Genomic DNA, 21,198 nt, shown 5'->3' on the forward strand with positions numbered 1-21,198 from the left:
AGGGGAGGGGAGGGGAGAAGAGAAGAGAAGAGAAGAGAAGAGAAGAGAAGAGAAGAGAAGAGAAGAGAAGAGAAGAGAAGAGAAGAGAAGAGAAGAGAAAGGATCCAGGAGTCAGCACTTGACCTGACCTTACTGTAGACTGCTCACTTCCAGGTCTGTCCTCATCCTTGTTCTGACAGTACTGCTGTTTCTCCACAGGAGGAAGAAGGGGAGGATGGTGAAATGCCTTCTGGCCCCATGGCCAGTCACAAGCTGCCTTCTGTCCCAGCTTGGCATCATTTCCCACCCCGCTATGTGGATATGGGCTGCTCTGGACTGCGGGATGCCCATGAAGAGAATCCTGAGAGCATCCTGGATGAGCATGTGCAAAGGGTCATGAGGACACCTGGCTGCCAGTCACCTGGCCCAGGCCACCGCTCTCCTGACAGTGGGCATGTGGCTAAGACTGCAGTGCTAGGGGGTACAGCCTCCGGGCATGGGAAGCATGTTCCTAAGTTAGGGCTGAAGCTGGATCCAGCTGGCCTGCACCATCATAGGCACGTCCACCACCATGTTCACCATAATTCAGCTCGACCGAAGGAGCAAATGGAGGCTGAAGCTGCCCGCAGGGTCCAGAGCAGCTTCTCATGGGGCCCAGAAACACATGGTCATGCCAAGCCCCGGAGCTATTCAGAGAACACAGGCACCACCCTCAGTGCTGGGGATTTGGCCTTTGGGTGAGTCTTGATCCAGCCTTCTTAATGTTTCCAGTGTGTCCTTGTATCCAAGTCATAGTTCAGAGAGTCCAGGGTCCTGTGATGACCTAATCCAGTAAAAGTCATACAATACCGGGGCCAGGGGCCAGTCAGGCTTCAGGCCTTGCTATGTCTGGATGAGGAGGGGCACACTTTGGGTTTTTCTTGGGCTCTGGTCAGCATGGCTCTCCTACCATAGTAACAGACTGCCGACAGCTGACCTTGACAGAGGCCACTGCCTTCACAGTGGGTTGCAGGATTTCTTGTTGAGCTTGAGGGTTCAGGAAGTAGCAAGAAAGACAAGAGTGACCTCATATGTCTTGTTCTCCCAGTGGTAAAACTAGTGCACCCTCCAAAAGAAACACCAAGAAGGCTGAATCTGGGAAGAATGCCAATGCTGAGGTGCCCAGTACCACAGAGGATGCAGAGAAGAACCAGAAGATCATGCAGTGGATCATTGAGGGCGAGAAGGAGATCAGTAGACACCGGAAGGCAGGCCATGGGTATGTACACTGCGGGGCGTGTCCCAAAGCAGCTGGCCACCTGTCCACTTGTTGCCAGGACCCCTGCTTTTAGGAGTTTACTTCTGTCTTCAGGGTCAGATGACTTCACCTAATGCCTTGTCACCTATGAACTTACATAAGTGACAGCTGTGGAAGAACTTCTGTCTTTTTTACCCACTTTTCTTCACTCCTGAGGGTCTGAGGCTGCTCAGCTTTAATGTAACCTCTCTAAATATCTCTCCCCTGCCTTGTCTCATGTTGTGTGTTTGTACAGATTTCTGGCTCCACAGGGAGAGGTGCCATCCTTGTGACCCTCTGTATGGCCCATTTCTGAGCATATTAGGGGAATCTAGGAACGAGGCAGGTTCCTTTCCGCAGTCCCAGATTACTGTAATGTGCTGCCTGCTCACTGCCTGTCCTCAGCATACTTGGGGACCGTGGCTAGGAGGCTGCCTTCCTACACAGAGCAGGGGAGTGTAAGTTAGGCAGGAGGCGTCCCATACTTGAACCTGGTTCTTTTGCAGGCAGAAAGGTTGTGCAGAGGAGCCTAACCTTGAACTTCTGATTCTTTCCTTCCTCTGCCTCCCAAGTACTGGAATTATAATCATGTGCTACCACACCCCGTGCAGCCTGGAAGCTCAGGAAGACCTTTCTCAAAAATAAAGGATAGCAAGATGGCTCAGTATTACCAAAGCCAAGCCTAAGGATCACATGGTACAAGTGTTCTTACATTGTCCTCTGACTTCTTTATGTAGGCTAGGGTGTGGTACGTGTGTGTTTGTATTCCACACACACAAAATGTAAATTTTTTAAAAAGTAAGAAAGGTCTAGAATGCAGTTCAGTGACGGCGCATCATGAGCAAACCCCTTGTTCAATCTCAAATCATAAACAAGAAGAAAAGTCTGCAGGAAGGGAGGGAGTGTGCCTGCGCCCCCTTGGCTCCTTAGTAGGGTGTGGACCCACTACTCACATAGTCACTTGTCCTTGTTCCTCAAGGTCTTCTGGAATGAGGAAGCAGCAGGCCCATGAAAGCTCCAGACCCTTGTCTATTGAGCGTCCTGGGGCCGTGCACCCCTGGGTCAGTGCTCAGCTTCGGAACTCTGTCCAGCCTTCTCATCTTTTCATCCAAGATCCCACAATGCCACCCAATCCAGCCCCTAATCCCCTGACCCAGCTGGAAGAGGCCCGCAGGCGTTTGGAAGAAGAAGAAAAGAGAGCAAACAAACTGCCCTCCAAGCAGAGGTAGGTTCACATGCTGTAGGGTGGCCTTGCCATGGCCTAAGGCCTAGAAAGGGTCTTCAGAGAAGATAGCCTTGCTGCAGGACAGGGGGCTGTGAAGTGAATGTGCTTAACAAGGTACATGGTCAGGTGGCCATCAACTTCTGGACATGCCTGGCTTAATGGTAGACATCCTGACCATCTCTGATGACAGCCACACAGAGCCCGGCCAAGAGAGACGATGGACAGTTCTGAAGTACAGGCCGTTGTAGGACTTGTCTGGAGAGACCACAGCTCCCAGTCCTTCTCCCTGTCTTCCTCAGTATCAGCCCCATCACCACCTCAGTTCAGCAAGCCTGTTCTGTCTCTTGGGGAGCATGTTCTGCCCAAACTCAAAGAGATTTCTTTCTTCTTTTTTTCTTTTTTTCGAGACAGGGTTTGTCCTGGAACTCACTCTGTAGACCAGGCTGGCCTCGAACTCAGAAATCCTCTTGCCTCTGCCTCCCAAGTGCTGGGATTAAAGACATGCGCCATCAACGTCTGGCTAGAGATTTCTTTTTGAGTAGCAACATTCTTGGAGCCAGAGCATGCCTTCTCTGACCCTTTTATGTTGGCTTTGAATCAGTTGCCTGGACATTGTGGCTGATTGCAATTCCCAAATGGGTAATACTCTCCTTGAGGGCTTAAGATCTGTTTCTTACCCATTCCCTGGAACCACTATTGCCTTTTAAACTATCAGCTCCTTTATTCATCTTGGAATGTACAGATTCTGAAGTCAGAGTCCTCACTCCCTGATATTACTCATGACTCTGGTTCTACACTTTTAGTCTCTAGCAGGGTCAAGCTGTAGTTGCTCTGGAAGCTTAAACTTGTCTCTGGTCACTAGATGTCTCCAAAGGCTCACACCAGGTTCTGAGCCTATACTAGTTTTAGTTCTAAAAGAAGTTACAGTTGCCTTGAACACAAGGGACCACTTTGCCACCTACTGTAAGCAACAGTATGCTCTTGTGCTGCCTGTTTTGTGCAGGAAGTGTTCTTACTGATGCTGAAATACTGTGTGTATCTGGCAAGGGTCAGAGGCACTTTGAGCAGGGAGTCATGTGGATCTGTTAAGACTGATGCCCTGCGTGGTGGCACACGCCTTTAATCCCAGCACTTGGGAGGCAGAGGCAGGCAGATTTCTGAGTTCAAGGCCACCCTGGTCTACAGAGTGAATTCCAGGACAGTCAAGGCTACACAGAGAAACCCTGTCTCGTAAAACAAAACAAACAAACAAACAAACAAACAAAAAAGACTGATGCCCTCAGTGCTCTGGGCAGGGTGCTCTCAGAGCAGCTAAGTGTTCCTAGGAGGCAGGATTGTCTAATGAAGCAGGGTACTCTGTAAGTTAAGCTCTCTTGTGACACAGAGGTTACATTTTGTTCACCTGGTTACCAGCACCTGGCTAGCCCCACATGATGGCAGTGGCTGTGGTTTTCTCCTGTTAGCATCAGCTAATAAATCCCTCTGGTCTATGTTATAGGGTATGACATCACCACCACTATCACCAGTACATGTGCGTGCATCATACACACACACACACACACACACACACACACACACACACACACACGATCTTAGCTGGTTTCTCCAAAATCTTCATGTGTGAGAAAACTGATCATGTTTTATCTATCAGTCTGGGGCTGGAGAGATGGCTCAGCAGTTAAGAGCACTGACTGCTCTTCTGAAGGTCCTGAGTTCAGATCCCAGCAACCACGTGGTGGTTTACAACCATTTGTAGGGAGATCTGACACCCTCTTCTGGTGTGTCTGAAGACAGCTACAGTGTACTTACACTAAATAAATAAATGAATGAATGAATGAATAATTTTTAAAAATTCTATCAGTCCGGAACTGTGTAAGCAAGTGTAGATTTATGCCCTAGCTAGGTGTTGGCAGGCCCTGTTAAGATAGATCAAAGTAAAGTCACTATTAGGAACCCATAGTGGCATATCCCCGGGTAGAGGGTTCACTTAGAAAGGTTCTGCTTTGCAGGGCCCTGGGATGTGCCTCAGTCAAGGCAATAAGTATCCCCAAGATACTGTACAGCAGAACCACCCACTGCTACTGTCCATGTCTGATATCCACATCATCTTCAGGAAATTTGTGATGAAAGTGTAAGAAAGAGCCACGTTTCTGTCCTGGCAGACCCTCTTTAAGAACCGTTAGCCTGGAGAAGACAACTGAGCGGGGGGAGTGACAGCTTATAGCACCTAGATCAGCAGTTCTCCAGAGGACAGACTGACATTGACCCTGGGTCTAGATATTTACCTCATGGCAGGGCCTCTGATAATATGTGAGTACGAGGTTTTGATGGCTGGGTCCTGCTGCTCATCCTTTCTGTGCCCATTGTCCACAACACTGGCTGAGCCCCATCCTCTTTGATGCGGGTTGTTCCCTAGGTATGTGCAGGCAGTCATGCAGCGGGGACGCACCTGTGTCAGGCCAGCTTGTGCACCGGTGCTGAGTGTGGTACCAGCCGTGTCGGATTTGGAACTCTCCGAGACAGAGTATGTGCACCCTGTGGGTCCTCCTGGTTTTGCCCAGCCCAGCCCAGCCCAGCCCAGCCCAGGCCAAATTCCGAACAAAATAAGTATAACATCTATTTTGATAGGTTTTGTCACTGAGCCAGGAAGCACCAGGAGAAAGGCCTGCTGGGGCTTCTCTCTCCCTTCTCCCAATAGAGGAGATCATGCTTCTTCATTGTGGTGACATGATCACTAGGTTCTGCGGGTACCACAGCCTGCCTTTCATCTTGTCTTTGCTCTCCTGAGCTTCTCAGTGAGGTTTAGGGATTGGCAGTCCACAGTCCTGGTTCCCTTGAAATAGCACCAGGAGATTGAGCCAACTTTATAGTAGGATCTGGACAGTGTGACTACAGCCAGGACTTAGTCCCATGGTCACTGTAGGCTAGGGATGTTCCTGACTATCCTTCCTGCACTTTCACTCAAGTTAGGAAGATGAACCTTGCTGCTGACCAGCCCAAGCTCCCTCACAGTCACTTCATAAGAGAGGGTATCATCAGACCCTGAAGTTGAGGCCTCTGCAGGTGACCCTCCAGTTGTTCTGGAGAATCCCCAGAGAACTCCAGAAACACATTGCAGGAGAAAAGTCCAAGAACCCAGACCACAGTCTCACAGCCAAAATGGCCCACTTGTGGCCATGGGCGAGGCCAGCCGTGAAGACTTCTGGGTGATGGAAGGAGCGCAAGAGACGTGCGTGCCTGCCATCCGACTCACACAGCCTTACAGCAGTCTGAGCACCTGAACAGGAAAGAGCTCAAGCTTCTAGTCTGCTGTGGAGATTCTGGCCACCCTGGTCCTAGGTCCTAGGAACACTTCCCTTCCAGATCTGTGCAGCACTGATTGCTCTATCCTTGAGACTTAGGGACATTTGGAGAGGTTGGGACTTGACAGGGTCTAGGACTGACTTCCTTTACAGCCTTGGAGATAGGACTCTGTGTGCCCTGACTGGTCATGATCTGGTGGGGAGTGTTCTTAGAGCTAGACCTGCACTTCATTCCCCAGTGAGTGATTCACACAGGACAGGTACCCAGATTTTGGGTAGGTGGGTGGCAGGACCTGTGAGTATCACATTGGTTAATGAGGTGCTAACCCTGGGGTGTCCTCTGCTGGTAGCTGGTACCTTTGAGGTACTCTCTGTGACCTGACCCAGAGCCCACTACTTAACCACTTTATTTCTGCCCCAGGACAAAATCACAAAGAAAGGCAGGTGGCGGGAGTGCACCACCATGTGACAGCATTGTTGTGGCCTACTATTTCTGTGGGGAACCCATTCCCTACCGGACCCTGGTGAGGGGCCGTGCTGTCACCCTGGGCCAGTTCAAGGAGCTGCTAACCAAGAAGGGGAGCTACAGGTGAGAGAAGCTGCAGCCATAGAGCATATTTGCCCAATATGCTTTTGGTTGAGTGTAGAAGGGAAAAGCTTTCTGTCCCATTGGTCTTTTATCTACCCCTTCATCCTACTTCTCTTGGCCATGATGCTACTCAGTGCTGTGTGATGACATCAGGACCCTGCCTCAGGGCCAGACTGGCCCTTTGTTCTAGCCTTAGACCTCTTCCTCCATGTTAGCCAACTTGGAAACTCTAGTAGACAGATTACTGCTACCTGAGTGATGTAAGAACCTGTCAGCCCTACTGCAGTTAGCCCATGCGGATAGCAGAGCTGGGACCCCAAGACCTCTTATCTCTTTGAATAAGAAACCTATCAGGATTGGGGCTCCCAGGTTTTGTGGGTTTGTTTTTTTTGGGGGGGGGGAAGCAATTCCCAACATGCTATTAACTCAGCCCATCAGTGGTCCCAGCTCTTCCCCAAGTGTTGCCACTGCCCAACAGGCACCAATCAGGAGCCCAGCTCGACTTCTGGGAAAAGCCTGCTCTCTAGGGTGGTCAGACTTCTAGGGCATCCAGGACTGGCAGGCATTCTTTTCTTGGATCAGGTTTTTCTCACTGTCTCCACACCTTTCTGTCCCTAGATACTACTTTAAGAAAGTGAGTGACGAGTTTGACTGTGGTGTGGTATTTGAGGAAGTACGGGAGGATGAGGCCGTCTTGCCTGTCTTTGAAGAAAAGATCATCGGCAAGGTGGAGAAGGTGGACTGAGCACTGGGTAGCACCCCCAGAGCACACCATCACTACTGTGCACTGTCATCAGTCAGGTGGACAGCCTTGTCCTCAGGAGTCTGGTGTGGGGAACAACACAAGATTGTGTCATGAGCTCTTCTAGGGGGTGAGGCTGGGAACCTCAGGTGTCTGCCAGCCTCTGTCCCTCTGGCTCTGGGAAAGTGGGGGTGGGGGGTCGTCCTACTGAGTGGTTCCTTGGGTTTCTCTGTTTTGCTGTTCAAGAGGAAAGCTCCACCTACCGCCACATTACCCCCTGAAGCAATACCAGGAGCCATCTCATGACCCTCAGCAGCTCTTGCTTCTGAATCCAGTCTGACCTAGGAATACTTTGCCCTGGGCTTGTATCCCATTGTCCTCTTCTCTCTCTGGGACCCATCCACTGTACCTGGTTGGGCTCAGGTCCAGGAGCAGGGGATCCTGTGGGGGCCTCTGTATATTGTACATGTCACTGAGTGCCTTCAACATAGCTGTCTCTTGCCTGCCACTGTGTGAATCTGGTGGCTGAGTATCTCAGGCCCCTTTGCCTGTCTCCAGCCACCAGCTTGGTTCAGCAGGGGAGGGGGATGTGTCTGGTCCCTTCCAAGTGTCCATGTAAATATGTACATTTCTCAGGCCAGGGCCAGCAGGGGGATACCCTGAGCCCATTTTTCATGCAATGACTTGTACAATTATCTTTTCAAAGGTACTTGGATAATAATAAAATAAAAACGTTTTTGAACCTTCCTTGGATATGTGATATACTATCTGCGCCAGTGGGGCAGGGCCAGTGGCTATATGGCCCTCAAGCCAAGTGGTGAAGGAGGCAAGGTGGCCTCTTGACATGTTATCCATTCTTGCCCAGGCAAGCCCTAAAGGCTTGGGGCCAAACTAGGCAGACTAGCAGCTAGCCCTGCTTATGAACCACACAAAGTCTAGGACAACAGGTTTATTCATAGTACACAGCTCCCTCCAGCACCTGAGGACACCACTCTCTGGATTACAGTGTCCCAATGGCTACAGCTCCTCCTTGGGACCCAAGGTGGAATTGGCTTGTGCTTCCTAGAAAGAATCACAGAAGCCCAACTCAGACTTGCCTCTGCCCACTTGGTTAGGAGAGAACTTGTTCAGGGGCTGGTGTCCTGAATGGATTACCCACTGGGGCAGAGACTGCAGGCTCCTTGGGTTCCTCTTTAGGCAGGTCACCTCCGCTGTCCAGGAACTTGGAGAATGTCTCTAGGTCCCTGGTGCTTTTGTAGTCTATAACCTGAAGAAAGAGGAAGACCCAAGGGCATGCTCCCCAGCCAGGCACCAGCTATAGAGTAGTCACTCCCCGCCCTCCTCCATGCCTTCACCTTTCGGTCAGGCCCTGCAGGGAAGAACTTGAGAGTGGGATAGCCGCGCACAGAGAAGGCCTCCAGCTCATTAGCTGTAGCATCCATCTCGGCAATGACAATGTCCTCACGATCCCTGTACTTCTCTGCCAGTGCCTCCCAGGCTGGAGCCATCTCCTTGCAGTGGCTGCACCATGGGGCATCTAGAGGAGGAGGCAGCTTGACTAGCTGGACCTGCCTCTGCCCCTGCCAGCCTGCCACCTTCTCCCCTTTTAGCACTCACAGAACTTGACAAACACATTCTTGGTTTCATCAAAGGCAACCTGCTCAAAATTCTTGCCCACGAGAGTCTTGACTGGCCCCTGGTCCCAGTCAGGGGGTATCTCCTGACTCAGGAGGTAGTGCTGGGGAAGCAAACAGGCCTTCAGTGGGGCCACGTGCAGAGCCAGAGACCTAGGACTGCTGTTCCTCCTCCCCCTAAGAGCTACAGACCTTGACTTCCCCATGGAGAACTGCCTGGCAGAAGGCAGCCACAGAAGCTGCAGTGATGGGTACCACCCCTGTAGGTGCATACTTCTTGGTAGTCTCAACATTGATCAGACGCAGGGTGGGGGCTTCCTCAGCCTTGAGGCCAAAATAATTCAACACATGGCTGTTGTCAGCGGCCACATCCACCGTCACGAACAACACCTACCAAAAGTAATAACAAGTTGGGGTCTCATTCGGCCCTACCACCCCTCCCTCCTCCTGAGACCCCAGTACCTGCCCCCTGAATGGAGGAGCTGCCTCTCTGAAGTCTGTCAGCAGTTCCCTGTGCTGAGCTAGTGTCTGGTTCACAAACAGCAGCAGGTGGTTGAGGATCCTGGCTGCAAAGATCTTAGGTGACGTCTGGAGGGGTAGGAATCACATGACTTCTATTGTGGCCTCTGTTTGAGGGTTCTCATCCATCCCAAGGTCCCTCCACCCCACCAGAGCCTCCCACCTCCTAGGGGTCCCTTTACTCTATCTCACTGTGACCTGTACAGGACCTTTACTTGCCTGGCTGTTGAATTCTGTGACCAGGTGCATGCTGTGTGTGACGAGGAAGCGGGACAGGTCCCCCAGGTCCAGGCCAGTCTCCTTGTCTACCGGGAAGTCGGCCCGACCCTCATCAAACTGGACACCAACAAGGTTAGCAGGAGCCGTGACTCTGACCCCCAACCCTCTTCTTAGCCCCACTCACCTTCTTGAAAAGGACCACAGTATCCTTGGTGAGGCCAAACTTCTCAAAAAGTTGTGGCTGATCAGTAAAACCAAAGGTCATATCCAGGGCATCCTTGGCCAAGTCCAGGAAGGTTGCCACATCCTCTTCCTGTAGATCCTACAGGGCCAGCCCCATGAGAAACATGGATGCCTCCCAGCACTGTTCCCAATGCCTGTCTACCCTTGCTATTGTACCTGAAAGAAGCCAATGACTACCATATCCCATTTGGCCATCAGTGCCTGGACACCTTCCTCATCCTCCAGACGTGTGGCACTGGGCCCCACTCGTCGCCTCAGCCACTCGGCAATGCCCTCAGCAGTCTTGGGCCCTGTAGAGGGAGGGATCCCTGTCCCAGACTGGACTTCTGCCCCGCCCCCAGCCACACCTACTCCACACCTGTGTACCTGCCCACCTCGTACCTGCATACTCCTCTGGGTTTGTGCGGTTTCCATTCTGGAAGAACTTGAGTGTAGGGTACCCTACCACTCCAAACTCCTTGCTCAGCTCCGGTTCCGCAGGCCCATCCACCTTGGCCAAGGTGACGGCAGCTGACTCAGCCGCCAGCAGGGCAGCTGCCTTGCTGTACTCGGGAGCTAGTGCTTTGCAGTGACCACACCATGGGGCATCTGAGGGATGAGGCTGTGAGTGCACCAGTCCTCTGCAGGTTGCCAGCTGCAACCCAGGTCCAACAGGGAGCATGCTCTGTTCACCCCTCCCTTAGGCCCACAGTTACACATGGGTACCAGATCCCAGACAGAGACGAGAAGAATCCTGTTTTCTCTCTCCCAGGTCACATGTAGCTAGTTTCTGAAGCCTACCAGTGAAGAATGCTTTGACATTTTTTAAAGATTTTAAGAAACCACAGGAAGACCAGTGACCAGCTGTTTGGAATAGAGGCCCCAAAGATAGTAACATCAGTATGTGGCCATGGCTGACAGAGCATGGGGGCTTTGAGTGTCCGTGTGTCCTCAGGGTACCCACTATATCAACACCCCTCCTTCTCACTCACACTGGACCACCACCAAGCCCATCTCAACATCACAACCTTTCGTCCAGGCATCCTCTCAGGAGCAGGGTGCCCACATGACAGGCCAAGTCTAGGAAGTAGAGGCCTGAACCCCTAGGCTACCACCATGGGTTTCAGCCCACTGGCCCAAGCACTTACAAAACTCCACCATCAGGGCTGAATGCTCCTGCAGAGCCAGGCTCAGGGTTCGGTTGTTCAAGACCAAGATCCCATCCTCCTTGGGGACTTCTTCCCCAATGGGCTCCTCAGGGAGCACCTCTGAGGGTCCCCCAGGCTCTTCTCCCTGTCCCCATGAGCCCGAGACACCCAGCAGGAGCAGCAACACTGGCAAAAGCTGATTGTCCATGGCGTGCTGGGCCCTGAAGGCTGGAGCAGATAAAGAGATCGGGGACCAAGCAGCGACAGCCACGTGGCACCTGGCTGGGTCTCAGGGAAGATAAAGTGTGCAAGGCCCCTCAGGGGCGGAGATAGGCAGAAAGAGGCAGCACGCAGGCAGCAAGACAAGGTAACATTTAATAGGCACCAGGCAGGGGGGACACAGCAGAGAGTGGGGGACTTCTGGTCACCAACTGGGAGGTCTAGGGAATGCTTGCAGGTCTCTGCAACGGACAAGAGATTGGGAATACAGACCCCGAGTGGGGTTCAGTCCTTCCAGTCCTGGCAGACATGGAGATGCCACTCCCAGGACAGGTGGTTCAGCCTGTCGTCATCCGTGAAGAGGGACCTGACCACGTAGGGGCCACGTGCCAATGCTCCCCTTGGTGCTTCCTCCACCGAAGTCACAAATTCATACTCCTGGGCCCTGGGGCCGTAGCTTCCCACCATGACGATGGCCTTGTCCACTGTGGGAAGGAAGGTCATCATGAGCCAGTCACCCTCCGCCCACCTCCCCAGACTCGGGGTGCCCTCCACACTGCCTCACCACGCAGTCCCCGGCGATAGGTGTGATGCAGACATCTGAGGCCACTGACAATCTCCTTGTTGACCTGAGGAAGGGAGAAGGTTAGGGGCCTCCTCTGGAAGGCTGGGACACGGTTGGCCACTACTGCAGTTGCCCTCACCTTGAAGGTGATCTTCACCTTGTATTCAATGCCCTCCTTCAGGACAAACACCTGGCTTTTCAGTGCATCTAGGTCTCCTGTTAGGGAATTGACAGGTACACTTAAATCTCCAGGATGTACAGGACCCTACCCCAGCAACATCTATGTGGGGACTGGTGGTGCCCATGAAGTCTGTGGCAATGCACCCAAGGAGCTAGGATTTGACACAGGGTCCACAGACTGTCTTCATCCAAAGCTGGGTTGTGGTCTGCAGAGGGGGTTACCTGTAAGGTCCATGATGATAGGCCCTGGAGCCTGCTCCGTCAGCAGTGTCAGCCTAGTCACCTGCACGTTGGGCAGGCTGGGGTCTGAGGAGAAACAGCATCCACGGGGTGCTCTGTTGTCCCTACCGTCCCCTCCCCCTGTTTGCAGCCCTCCACATCCAGGTCCCAGGCCATACCCATAATGGGTGGCAGGGGTCCCAGCAGCGCCTGCTTGTACTTGACCAAGCTCACGTCCCCGGGGTCCAGTTCCCAGATGGCCAGCATGCTCTTCTTCCCAGGGGCCTGGTACTCTGGTACAATTTCGTCCAGCACCTCATCTGATGGAGTTGACTCCCCATCCTTGTCAGCCAAGAGGACTGCGAGTAGGGAAGGTAATATAAGCACCTGCCACCTGCTGACCCCAAGACATTCAAGTGCTGAGCTGGGACCCACACTCTCAGCGGTTGTTCCTCCCACTACCCAATGGAGCTAAAGAAGCCATAAGAGCTGTCATGGACACAAAGTGAGCCCCAAGTCCCTAGAAATCCCTAGGCTCGGTCTCTTCAGAAGGGGTTCTTGTGATTGGAAGGGGTTTGTGCCTAAGAGACCCCGGAGAGACCAATTTGTTTCTGGTTAGCTTACAGGCTACTACTGAAAGTAGTGGCCCTGGGGTAATCCAGGGGCTCCCCAGCTCTGTACTCTTCCCATAATGTTCCAGATCCCTCCGATGGTGCCCCAAACTAGGGGGTCTCTCCATAGTTCCTTTGGGTGTCTAGGGATAGGGGTCTCACAAAGATGCTGCCCACTGCCCTCCAACCTTAGGATTGCCTCTCACCGGAAGAAGCCCCAGCCCCACCTACAGGAGAGGCCGCAGCCTCCCGGCTGGACACACACCTTTCCTCCTCGCTCCCTTCCCTAGAAGGGTCTGCGTGGAATAAAGTCCCACGCCCGGCCAGAATACATACACGCCACGAGGTCCCCACGCGCCCTAAAGTTGCCGCGGGGACTGACCCCCAACCGTGCCGCTCCCTTGCTGCCCCTCGGCGCACGTGGCCGCCGCCCGGCTCGGGCGCTCACCTCGGGCGCACAGCGCCAGCCGGAGCAGCTCCAACAGCTGCGCCCCCAGCTCACACGCGTCCAGGCCCAGCATGGTAGCCGCGGCCCGCCGCGGAGCCGCCGCCCGCTCGGCTCAGCCCCGGCGCGACTGCGGTGAGCTCATCCCGGCCGGGAGCGCCCCCCGCGCCCAGCGCCGCGCCCGCGCCGCGCGCCCCCAGCCGCTCCGCGGACCCCGCGCAGCCCGCAGAGACGCGCGTGTCGCCCGCACCGCGCCGGAACCCGGTCGTCCCTGCCGCGCCCGGCGCCGGGACGCGTCTCCAGGGACCCAGGGCTGCCCCACCCCCACGTGGAGTCGGGTCCCCCGGGATCCCCTAGGCTGGGCGTGCTGGCCAGGGACGCCAAGTGGAACAGGTGCGACGCCCCCACGTCCCTGGACTCCCATTATCAGCAAGCGGCGCAGGGCACACCTGGAGCCCCCTCCCTCCCCCCTCCCCGCAACCCTCCACCTGCTCCCTCCCTCTTGTCTGGGCAAAGGGGACTCCTGGGGCCTATCAGCTCCAGCTGGGCCACACCCTGTTGGTTCTTGGTACCCACACACTGAAGTGCAGTCTGGGCCACACAGACTCAAGATCACTTAAAGCTTATTGGTACAGATGTGAATGTGGGGGCGGGGAGGGACGGATGTCTGTGGGGACCTGGGACCCAGACAATTCTGCAGGTTCCTAGATTGGGAAAAGACTGAAAGAAACGGAAAGTAGATGCAGATGTCCAGAGGAGACCTAGGGATGGAAGGGAATGTTGGTTGGTTAGGGCAGGTGACTGGTGAGCTGGGCCTTCAGCTGAGGACCAAGGGACCAAAGGCCTGGATCAGCATAAGGAAGGAGCAGTGCAAAGCAGTTTCTTGCATTTCCGGGCGTATCCAAGCAGCAGGCCCACCTTTGTTTTGGTGTGCCAACCATGAATGCTGAGGTATTGGGCTAGTGACCACACTGTCCCACCTTTCCAAAGCAAGATCCTGCAAGGAGGCCCAAGATGCCAGGGAGATGCCCCCGTGCCCTTTGGCAAGTGTGTAATGTTAGAGACACTGGGGATAGCTTCAGCTGCCAGCAGCCTGCAACCTCTAGAGCTGCCTATTCACCCAGGGGCCAGCCTGACCTTGTGTTTAAGAGAAGTAGGACTGGAGAAGGCTGGGATCTTTGGATGAAGTACCATATCTGGGTAGGACACCTTTCCAGCTCCTCTGATTCATTGGGTAAACTCGAATGCCATGCTGAAGGTTTCTGGTCTCAGTAAGGCCAAATACCCCTCCTGTGGCACCTGGCATTCCTAGGGTCGGGAAAAGAAAGAGGGCATCCGATCTTCAGAAAAGAAGAAACAATCCACTCTGCCTTTTATAAATGGATCAATGACCTGCCAGGTGAGGCTTCCAGCATACAAACCCTACATACCTGTCCTATCTATAAAAGGACACTCTTAGGTCACGTCAAGCCACACCCTTGACCCCACAACCCTGACTCTGCTGGTCTCTGCACTCTGGCTACACTCTGTCCTATTCCAGAGCTTCAGTGACAAGTCCCATCTCTGAGACCAAGCCCTGAGGCAAGTAAGCCACCAGACTAAGACAGGCTCGTCTGCCTTGCAGGCATCTGAGGTTTCGGGCTGCCCACACTGCAGGCTATCCCAAGCCACAGCTTGTGAGGGCTCAGGCATCTCTGTGGTGCGAGAACCCGTGTGTCTCGCGGCTCACACGGTTAACCTTAGCGGGCGGGGCCGGCATGGGGCGGGGCGTTTCCTCTCCGGAGGTCCGCCATGGCCACGGTTACTAGCTGCACACCCCACGGCGGGTGCTCCCGAATGCAGAGGCCGCATCTCAGCAAGGTGGGTCCTCGGTCTGTGGGCATAGAGTTTGGGCAGGAGAGGGGGCGTGGAACGCGGCTGGTGAGGGGGGTGAACAGACCCAGGAAACCACTGGGAACTCATAATAACAGCACTGGGTAGCTGGGGTCCCGGCCTTTACTGCCCCAGTCTGTTGTCCCTGCGTAGTGACCTGGGGAACCTGGGGGCAAGTGTGAGCGATCTGAGTTACTCCCCTCACCCCCCGCGCTCGCTCTCAGATGGAGCGGGTGGTCGTGAGTATGCAGGACCCTGACCAGGGCGTGAAGATGCGGAGCCAGCGCCTTCTGATCACTGTCATTCCCCACGCGGTAGCGGGTGAGGCTCGTGGACACCCTGGGGGGAGCAGGGCGCCGCGGTCTCCGCCCACTTTGTTTCTCCTGTGCAGGCAGAGACCTCGTGGAATGGCTGGTTCAGAAGTTCTGCATCTCGGAGGATGGTGAGAGTCGGCGCACCGCGGCTTGGGGCGGGGGCTGGCAGAGCGCTCACTTTCCTTCTCCTTAGAAGCCCTGCACCTGGGCACACTCCTGGCGAAGCACGGCTACATCTACCCACTGCGTGAGTCCCGAGACCTGACACTCAGGCCTGACGAGACCCCCTACAGGTTCCAGGTCAGGCCCCGGGTTGCAAGGTGCACCCCTACTTAGGGAGGATGGAGCTTACTGGGGTTGGAGCGGGACGTTGTTACGTCACTAGAGTGGACCCGCCTCCTCCCCACAAAAATCTGGACTGAGGCAAATCCAGGGAGCTTCAACTTTCTGGTGCTGCAGCACTCACTCAAAGGTCTGCCGGGCATTCAGCTGGGGTTCCAGCAGGTTTCATCCTTGAAATTTTCCCTGCCGGGTGTAGTGATAGGATCCCTGCATCTCAGTGTGTGAGTCCAGGCCAACCCAAGCTCAGACTGTGATCACATCCCTGGATTATCAGGTTCCACTGGCATTCCGAGTCAGGGAGGTAGTCCTTTTACAGGACCCCGAGTTCCAAGTAGAAAGAATGGGCAGTGGTGGCGCACACCTTGAATCCCAGCACTCAAGAGGCAGAGGCAGGAGGATCTCTGTGAGTTTGAGGCCAGCCTGGTTTATAGAATGAGTTCCAGGACAGCCCAGGCTACACGGAGAAACTCTGTTTCAACCCCGGCTGTTCCCAAAAGAGAAGGAGCAGTGGTCAGCTGGAGCATCTCAGAAGGATGCGCCCTCTGACCAGCCATCGCTGGGCGGCGCTATGAGGTGGTGGGCGGTACTTGGGAGAGAAATGGGAATGTCTTTGGACGTCATTTTCCCTGCACAAGACACCCTACTTTTGGACAAGCACTATGTGGCCAGCTGCTGAGCTGGACTATGGTAAGTGGGATGGATGTAAATCCAGACTGGGAATGGGTGGTCCCAGGGCAAGGCCATGGGGTTTACAGTGATGGCCCTCTGCACTATGTTCCTCTCCTTCCAGCCATCTACCTGGCTAAGAAGAACATCCAAAAACAAGGAGCTTTAGTGGACTACGAGAAGGTGAGCCCTCCAGCAGGCTGAGTCCAGCACAGACTCACCCCTTGAGCCAGAGCATGCAGCCCAGGCTACTAGATAATCCACACATACCCCTGGCTCACCCACTGCAGCCTCACTGGGAAGGGCCCCAGAGGGGGAGGCTTAGGCTTCCTAGAAGGGGAGGCAGCCCAGCCCAATGGGTTGGGCTGGTTTCTATACCAGGTAGGGACACACACACACACATACACACACACACCACACCATTAACTCCCTGCAGTGTCCTTGAGAGCTGAGGCCCATATTCCATAGGTAGGCCTGTGTGGGGATTAGCAACTTCACCCACTGAATACCCTGCTGCCCTCCAGGAACATTATGCCCTGCTACACAAGAAGATCAGTCATGCATGGGATCTAGTATTGATGCAGGCTCGAGAACAGCTGCGGTGAGACACCACACCACAGCTGGGGACACTGAGCTCAGAATGTTCAGGATGTCGCCGAGCTGGTCTCTGGCAGCCTTGGAACCAAGAACATGACATCACAGGTTCCACCGCCCGTGGCTGAGGGTGGGGAGTGCTGTGCTAGGATCAGCTTCCTCTCACCTCTACTCTTCCCAGGGCGGCTAAGCAGCGACGGAAGGGAGACAGGATGGTCATTTCATGTCAGGAGCAGACATACTGGCTGGTGAATAAGCCCCCTGTGAGTCCTCATGTGGGGAGAGTGGAGGAGCTTCCCTGGGAGTGAGGCTAAAGGGGTCTGTGTGCTTTACTAAAAGACCCTCTCAAAACTGCTTTCTTAAGCTGGGGGAAGGTGGATTTCAGGGTTTGGGTGGTGGCAGGCAGGGAACTTTGTTTCTTGGTTAACAATCCAGAGGTGACATGGTCAGGTCTGAGGCTGCCTCTAGTCCCAGACCACAGAGCAAGCCAGGTTCACTCTGTCTAAGGGAGACACATAAGAGCCAATGCAGGGCTGAGAGTCCCAGGACACTTGTGAAGGCTGGTCTCAGCTGCAGCAGGAGGACTGGGGGTGGGGCCGTGCTAGGACACAGAGGTCCTAGGACATGACTTGAGGTCTGTTTACTATCCAAGGGGATCACCCCGAGTCAGGGTGGGCAGAGAGATGGGGTTCAAGGCTAGCTCAGGGCTCAGTTCCCACGTTCCAATACCAAACAGTTAAGGGCATTGAAGACCGTGGGGCTAGGGCTCAGCACCCTCATCTCATCCTTCTGCAGCCTGGGGCACCTAACATTTTGGAGCAGGGTCCTGAGAGGGGCTCTTACAACCCCAGTCACATGCAGATGGTAAGCACTTCACACCCTCACCCTAACTGCTGCCGCTTTAACCCTAACTCTAGTACGCTTTCCGTTTCTTTGGACTGCTCACCTGTCCATTTATCTATCATTTGATCCACCTACATGTACCTAATGCAGCCACTCCAGGGTCCCTGGCTCGAAGTGCCTGGTCTCAGCTTCTCTTGGACCCCACCCTCAGGCTCCCTTAGTAACACTTGTCCTCTTTTCTCTTACCTGCTGCCTTGGGTGCAAGTAAGTGGCGGTCCCAGCCCCAGGGGAGGGCAGGACCCTATTCCCCCAGGCTGAAACAGCAGAAGAGCCCCCAGGGAGGTGAAGTGAGAACCCCAAGGCTTTGGCCTGAGGGCTCTGGGTCCATAGGCCCCTCCCTCCAAAGCCTTTGGTAACCTCCAGACTAGAGAAGATGGGGCCCAGCACTGACAGACTTACCTAATGCAGCAGGCGGTGGCCATGCCCCTGCTAGCAACAGCCACTCCCACCCAAACCCAACTTTTAGAGCAGATCCTGTTATCTCATCATGCCTAGCTCACTTCGCCCCTAACTTTTTTGTATATAAAAACAGAGAGAGCTAGGGCGGATATTGGAAGTCAGAGGCGTCCACCTACCTCAGCACCATGCCCAGGGGAGTGGTTGACCAGTCTGCTAGGTGGCTCCTCCAGTCTAGCCATACAAACCTGCCTGGAGGGGTTGTGACTCGACTAAACCAGGCTCCCCAGAGAAAGATTTCTCAATATACATGTCTTTGAAAAGACTTCGAAGGCCAGGCATGTTGGCATTGAAAAGCAGGTACAGGTGGAGTTCAAGGCCAGCCTGGTCTATATAGCAAGTTCCAAGACAGCAAGAGCTACAGAAACAGATCCTGTCTCAAAACAAGCATTCAGGCTTAGTGGCACACAGCTTTAGTCCCAGTCATAGGGAGGCAGAGGCACGTGGATCTCTGTGAATCCGAGGTCAGCCCAAATCCCAGGACATCCAAGGCTGTCCCACAGAGAAACCCTGTCTCGAAAGAGCAACCAACTCCCTGCTCCCCCACCCTCCACCTCCCACAAAACTGAACAAACAAACAGAAATATCTGAAGTGCCAAGGATGGTGGCAGACACTTCCTATCATAGTACTTGGGAGGTGAAGGCAGAAGGGTCATGAGGATAAGTGTGTCCTCAGCCCCATAGTGAACTCAAGGCCAAAGTCCCAACAACGAAAACACTTGAAGTCATTGGAAAGTCTGACGGGTTAATAACAAGTGTGCATTCTAAACAGCCTTAGGGTTTTGTAGAACATCTTCAGAGTCCCTGGATAAAGCCTGTGAGAGTTCCTCCTGAGAGCTAGGAGGAGAGGGTTCTAAAATCCGGCTGCAGCTCTGAGTCATTCTTTGCTACGTCCTGGTGGGGCAAGGTCTCAGCCCTGGGTGGAAACACAGTGGTGGTTCTGAATCCCAGGAGACTGCTTTGTAACCCAAGCCAACTGTGTCTTTCAGACCTAGAGCTTGGATTTCTATAAGTGTGAGGTAGGTCCAAGGGACTTGGGGGGTAGGGAAGCCCGTTGCCCAGCACCGGTCCTGACTCAGCTCTGGTGTCCTAGGTCGAGTGCTTCAGGAAGGCACTGGGCAGGAACCGGGTGAAGTCCTCTGTCTGCCTCGAGGCGTGAGTGAGAGACAGCGAGTCCCTTCCCAACCCTTTGTACAGCTTAGTCCCCGAGGCCACCCTGTACCACCCTCTGGATCCCCCAGGTACTTGAAGTTCAGCAGCCAACACGGGCCGCACGATCCCATCATGTCAGGGTGTCTGCCCAGCAACCCCTGGATCACAGATGATGTCACCTACTGGGCCATGAATGCGCCCAAGTAAGACCCCCAGTCTTTGGGTGCCTTTGTTAAATGCTCCTGGATTGGCGACAGGGTGAACAGCCCACTCTCTCTTGCCCTCTCCTCCCCCACTCCCAGCGTGGCTGCCCCCACAAAACTCCGTGTTGAGCGATGGAGCTTCAGCTTCCGGGAGCTCCTGGATGACCCCGTGGGACGTGCCCACTTCATGGACTTTCTCCAGAAGGAATTCAGTGGTAAGACACCTCCCTTCCTGCTGTAGGCACCCCCAAGGGAGGGAGGCTGCTACCTGGGACCCTGCCCCAGGTTTTCTCTAGCCAGCTCAGTGAGAGCCCTTAACCCTGACTGCTACCCTGTCCTTAGCGGAAAACCTCAGCTTCTGGGAGGCATGTGAGGAGCTGCGCTTTGGCGGACAGGCCCAGGTCCCCACCTTGGTGGACTCTGTGTATCAGTAAGTGTGTGGAAGTGGAAGCTAGTTGGCAATCACTTAGACCCAGCATGGGTCACACTGTAGAATCGGTATCTCAGGCAGTTCCTGGCCCCTGGAGCTGCCCGCTGGGTCAACATTGACAGCAGGACGATGGAGTGGACCCTGGAGGGGCTGCGCCAGCCACACCGCTATGTCCTGGATGCAGCACAACTGCACATCTACATGCTCATGAAGAAGGTGGGCACATCCTGGTGTCCGGGACATCACAGTCCCTCCCACATTCTGGTATCCAAGCCCCTCACCCCCACTCTTTCTCTAGTTCTGGTTTTGTTTGTTTGGTCTGTTTGGCTCCATCAGGAGTGGGCATAGCCTCCGTCACTTGCTGCTCTGGTACCAGTAAACCAGTGTGGTGGTGGTATTCAGACCCCACTATTGCCTACTGTTGACCAGGCTGTCCCTTCCCCACCCCACCCTTTGTGTATCCTCTGGTCATATGGAGGACAGATGGAGGAGGCAAAGATCTAGTCTACTGATCAGTTTTAAAACAATTAGCTGGATCTTTGGTATTTGTTCAGAGTGATTAATGGGGGTTTTCAGATTGTTTAAGTCAGGGTCTCTCATTCTGAAATCTCAAACAATGTATAAATGTTCACACTGGCCTTTGACCTGTGGGTGATCCTCCTGCCTCAGCCTCCTGATGTTTAATATCATAATAAGTTCTTAGAATTTTTAGGGCATGGGGGTGTAAACCTTTATTCCTGCTGTTAGGGAGTCAAAATCAGGTGGATCTATGTGAGTTCAAGATTAGCCTGGATTACCCTATCTCAAAAAAATGTCAACATATTTCCTAAGTTTCAACCAACTACCACAGTATCATTAGAGACAGCCTCTGTATAGTTCAGACCCGCCCTGAATTTGCTACAAGTGACTCTCTATCCTGTTCTACCAGAAAGTAGAACAGATTTCAGACATGCACCATCACACCATTTAAAAAAATGTTTTCTTTCTTTCTTTCTTTCTTTCTTTCTTTCTTTCTTTCTTTCTTTCTTTCTTTCTTTCTTTTTTTATGTTTTCTTAAAAAACAAAACAAGTCGGGTAGTAGTGGCGCATGCCTTTAATCCCAGCACTTGGGAGGCAGAGGCAGGCAGATTTCTGAGTTCGAGGCCAGCCTGGTCTACAGAGTGAGTTCCAGG

General features: G+C 53.8%; 4 protein-coding genes across 7 annotated transcripts in view; 2 read left to right on the plus strand and 2 right to left on the minus strand.

Moving 5' to 3' along the window:
- The window catches only part of Axin1 (axin 1), a 60,513-nt gene extending 52,652 nt beyond the window's left edge, over window positions 1–7,861 (plus strand). The window contains exons 6-11 of one of the 3 annotated variants that reach the window (XM_021221361.1): window positions 199–716; window positions 1,067–1,237; window positions 2,235–2,480; window positions 4,897–5,004; window positions 6,204–6,371; window positions 6,990–7,861. In XM_021221361.1, coding sequence (XP_021077020.1) covers window positions 199–716; window positions 1,067–1,237; window positions 2,235–2,480; window positions 4,897–5,004; window positions 6,204–6,371; window positions 6,990–7,116 — 1,338 coding nt within the window. In that variant the 3' untranslated portion in view covers window positions 7,117–7,861. The remainder of the gene's footprint in view (window positions 1–198; window positions 717–1,066; window positions 1,238–2,234; window positions 2,481–4,896; window positions 5,005–6,203; window positions 6,372–6,989) is intronic. The other 2 variants (XM_029533045.1, XM_021221363.2) reach the window with 2 other exon arrangements.
- A 186-nt stretch (window positions 7,862–8,047) lies between these two features.
- Pdia2 (protein disulfide isomerase family A member 2) lies at window positions 8,048–11,111 on the minus strand. 2 transcript variants are annotated; one of them, XM_021221699.1, is made up of 11 exons: window positions 10,856–11,111; window positions 10,110–10,316; window positions 9,885–10,018; window positions 9,670–9,807; window positions 9,486–9,602; window positions 9,210–9,335; window positions 8,940–9,137; window positions 8,731–8,851; window positions 8,469–8,650; window positions 8,273–8,380; window positions 8,048–8,175 (listed from the first exon to the last, which is right to left on the minus strand). In XM_021221699.1, the coding sequence occupies exons 1-11, from the start codon at window positions 11,061–11,063 to the stop codon at window positions 8,131–8,133; spliced, it is 1,584 nt and encodes a 527-aa protein (XP_021077358.1). In that variant the 5' UTR covers window positions 11,064–11,111; the 3' UTR covers window positions 8,048–8,130. The 2 variants fall into 2 exon arrangements, with proteins under 2 accessions (XP_021077358.1, XP_021077359.1); XM_021221700.1 differs by having other exon boundaries at window positions 8,074–8,175; window positions 9,670–9,798; window positions 10,856–11,086.
- Window positions 11,112–11,212: 101 nt separating this feature from the next.
- Arhgdig (Rho GDP dissociation inhibitor gamma) lies at window positions 11,213–13,372 on the minus strand. Its single transcript, XM_021221548.2, has 6 exons — window positions 13,098–13,372; window positions 12,218–12,397; window positions 12,042–12,125; window positions 11,779–11,855; window positions 11,640–11,703; window positions 11,213–11,559 (listed from the first exon to the last, which is right to left on the minus strand). The coding sequence occupies exons 1-6, from the start codon at window positions 13,168–13,170 to the stop codon at window positions 11,360–11,362; spliced, it is 678 nt and encodes a 225-aa protein (XP_021077207.1). The 5' UTR covers window positions 13,171–13,372; the 3' UTR covers window positions 11,213–11,359.
- A 1,513-nt stretch (window positions 13,373–14,885) lies between these two features.
- The window catches only part of Rgs11 (regulator of G protein signaling 11), an 8,210-nt gene continuing 1,897 nt past the window's right edge, over window positions 14,886–21,198 (plus strand). The window contains 15 exon segments of the mRNA XM_021221679.2: window positions 14,886–14,954; window positions 15,191–15,287; window positions 15,358–15,408; window positions 15,474–15,580; window positions 16,258–16,309; window positions 16,413–16,471; window positions 16,813–16,889; window positions 17,064–17,145; window positions 17,678–17,746; window positions 19,231–19,260; window positions 19,335–19,396; window positions 19,483–19,596; window positions 19,696–19,811; window positions 19,939–20,026; window positions 20,104–20,242. Of these exon segments, the coding sequence (XP_021077338.2) occupies window positions 14,886–14,954; window positions 15,191–15,287; window positions 15,358–15,408; window positions 15,474–15,580; window positions 16,258–16,309; window positions 16,413–16,471; window positions 16,813–16,889; window positions 17,064–17,145; window positions 17,678–17,746; window positions 19,231–19,260; window positions 19,335–19,396; window positions 19,483–19,596; window positions 19,696–19,811; window positions 19,939–20,026; window positions 20,104–20,242 (1,212 nt within the window).

This window comes from Mus pahari, chromosome 21, assembly GCF_900095145.1.
Source record: "Mus pahari chromosome 21, PAHARI_EIJ_v1.1, whole genome shotgun sequence".
Lineage (NCBI taxonomy): Eukaryota > Metazoa > Chordata > Mammalia > Rodentia > Muridae > Mus > Mus pahari.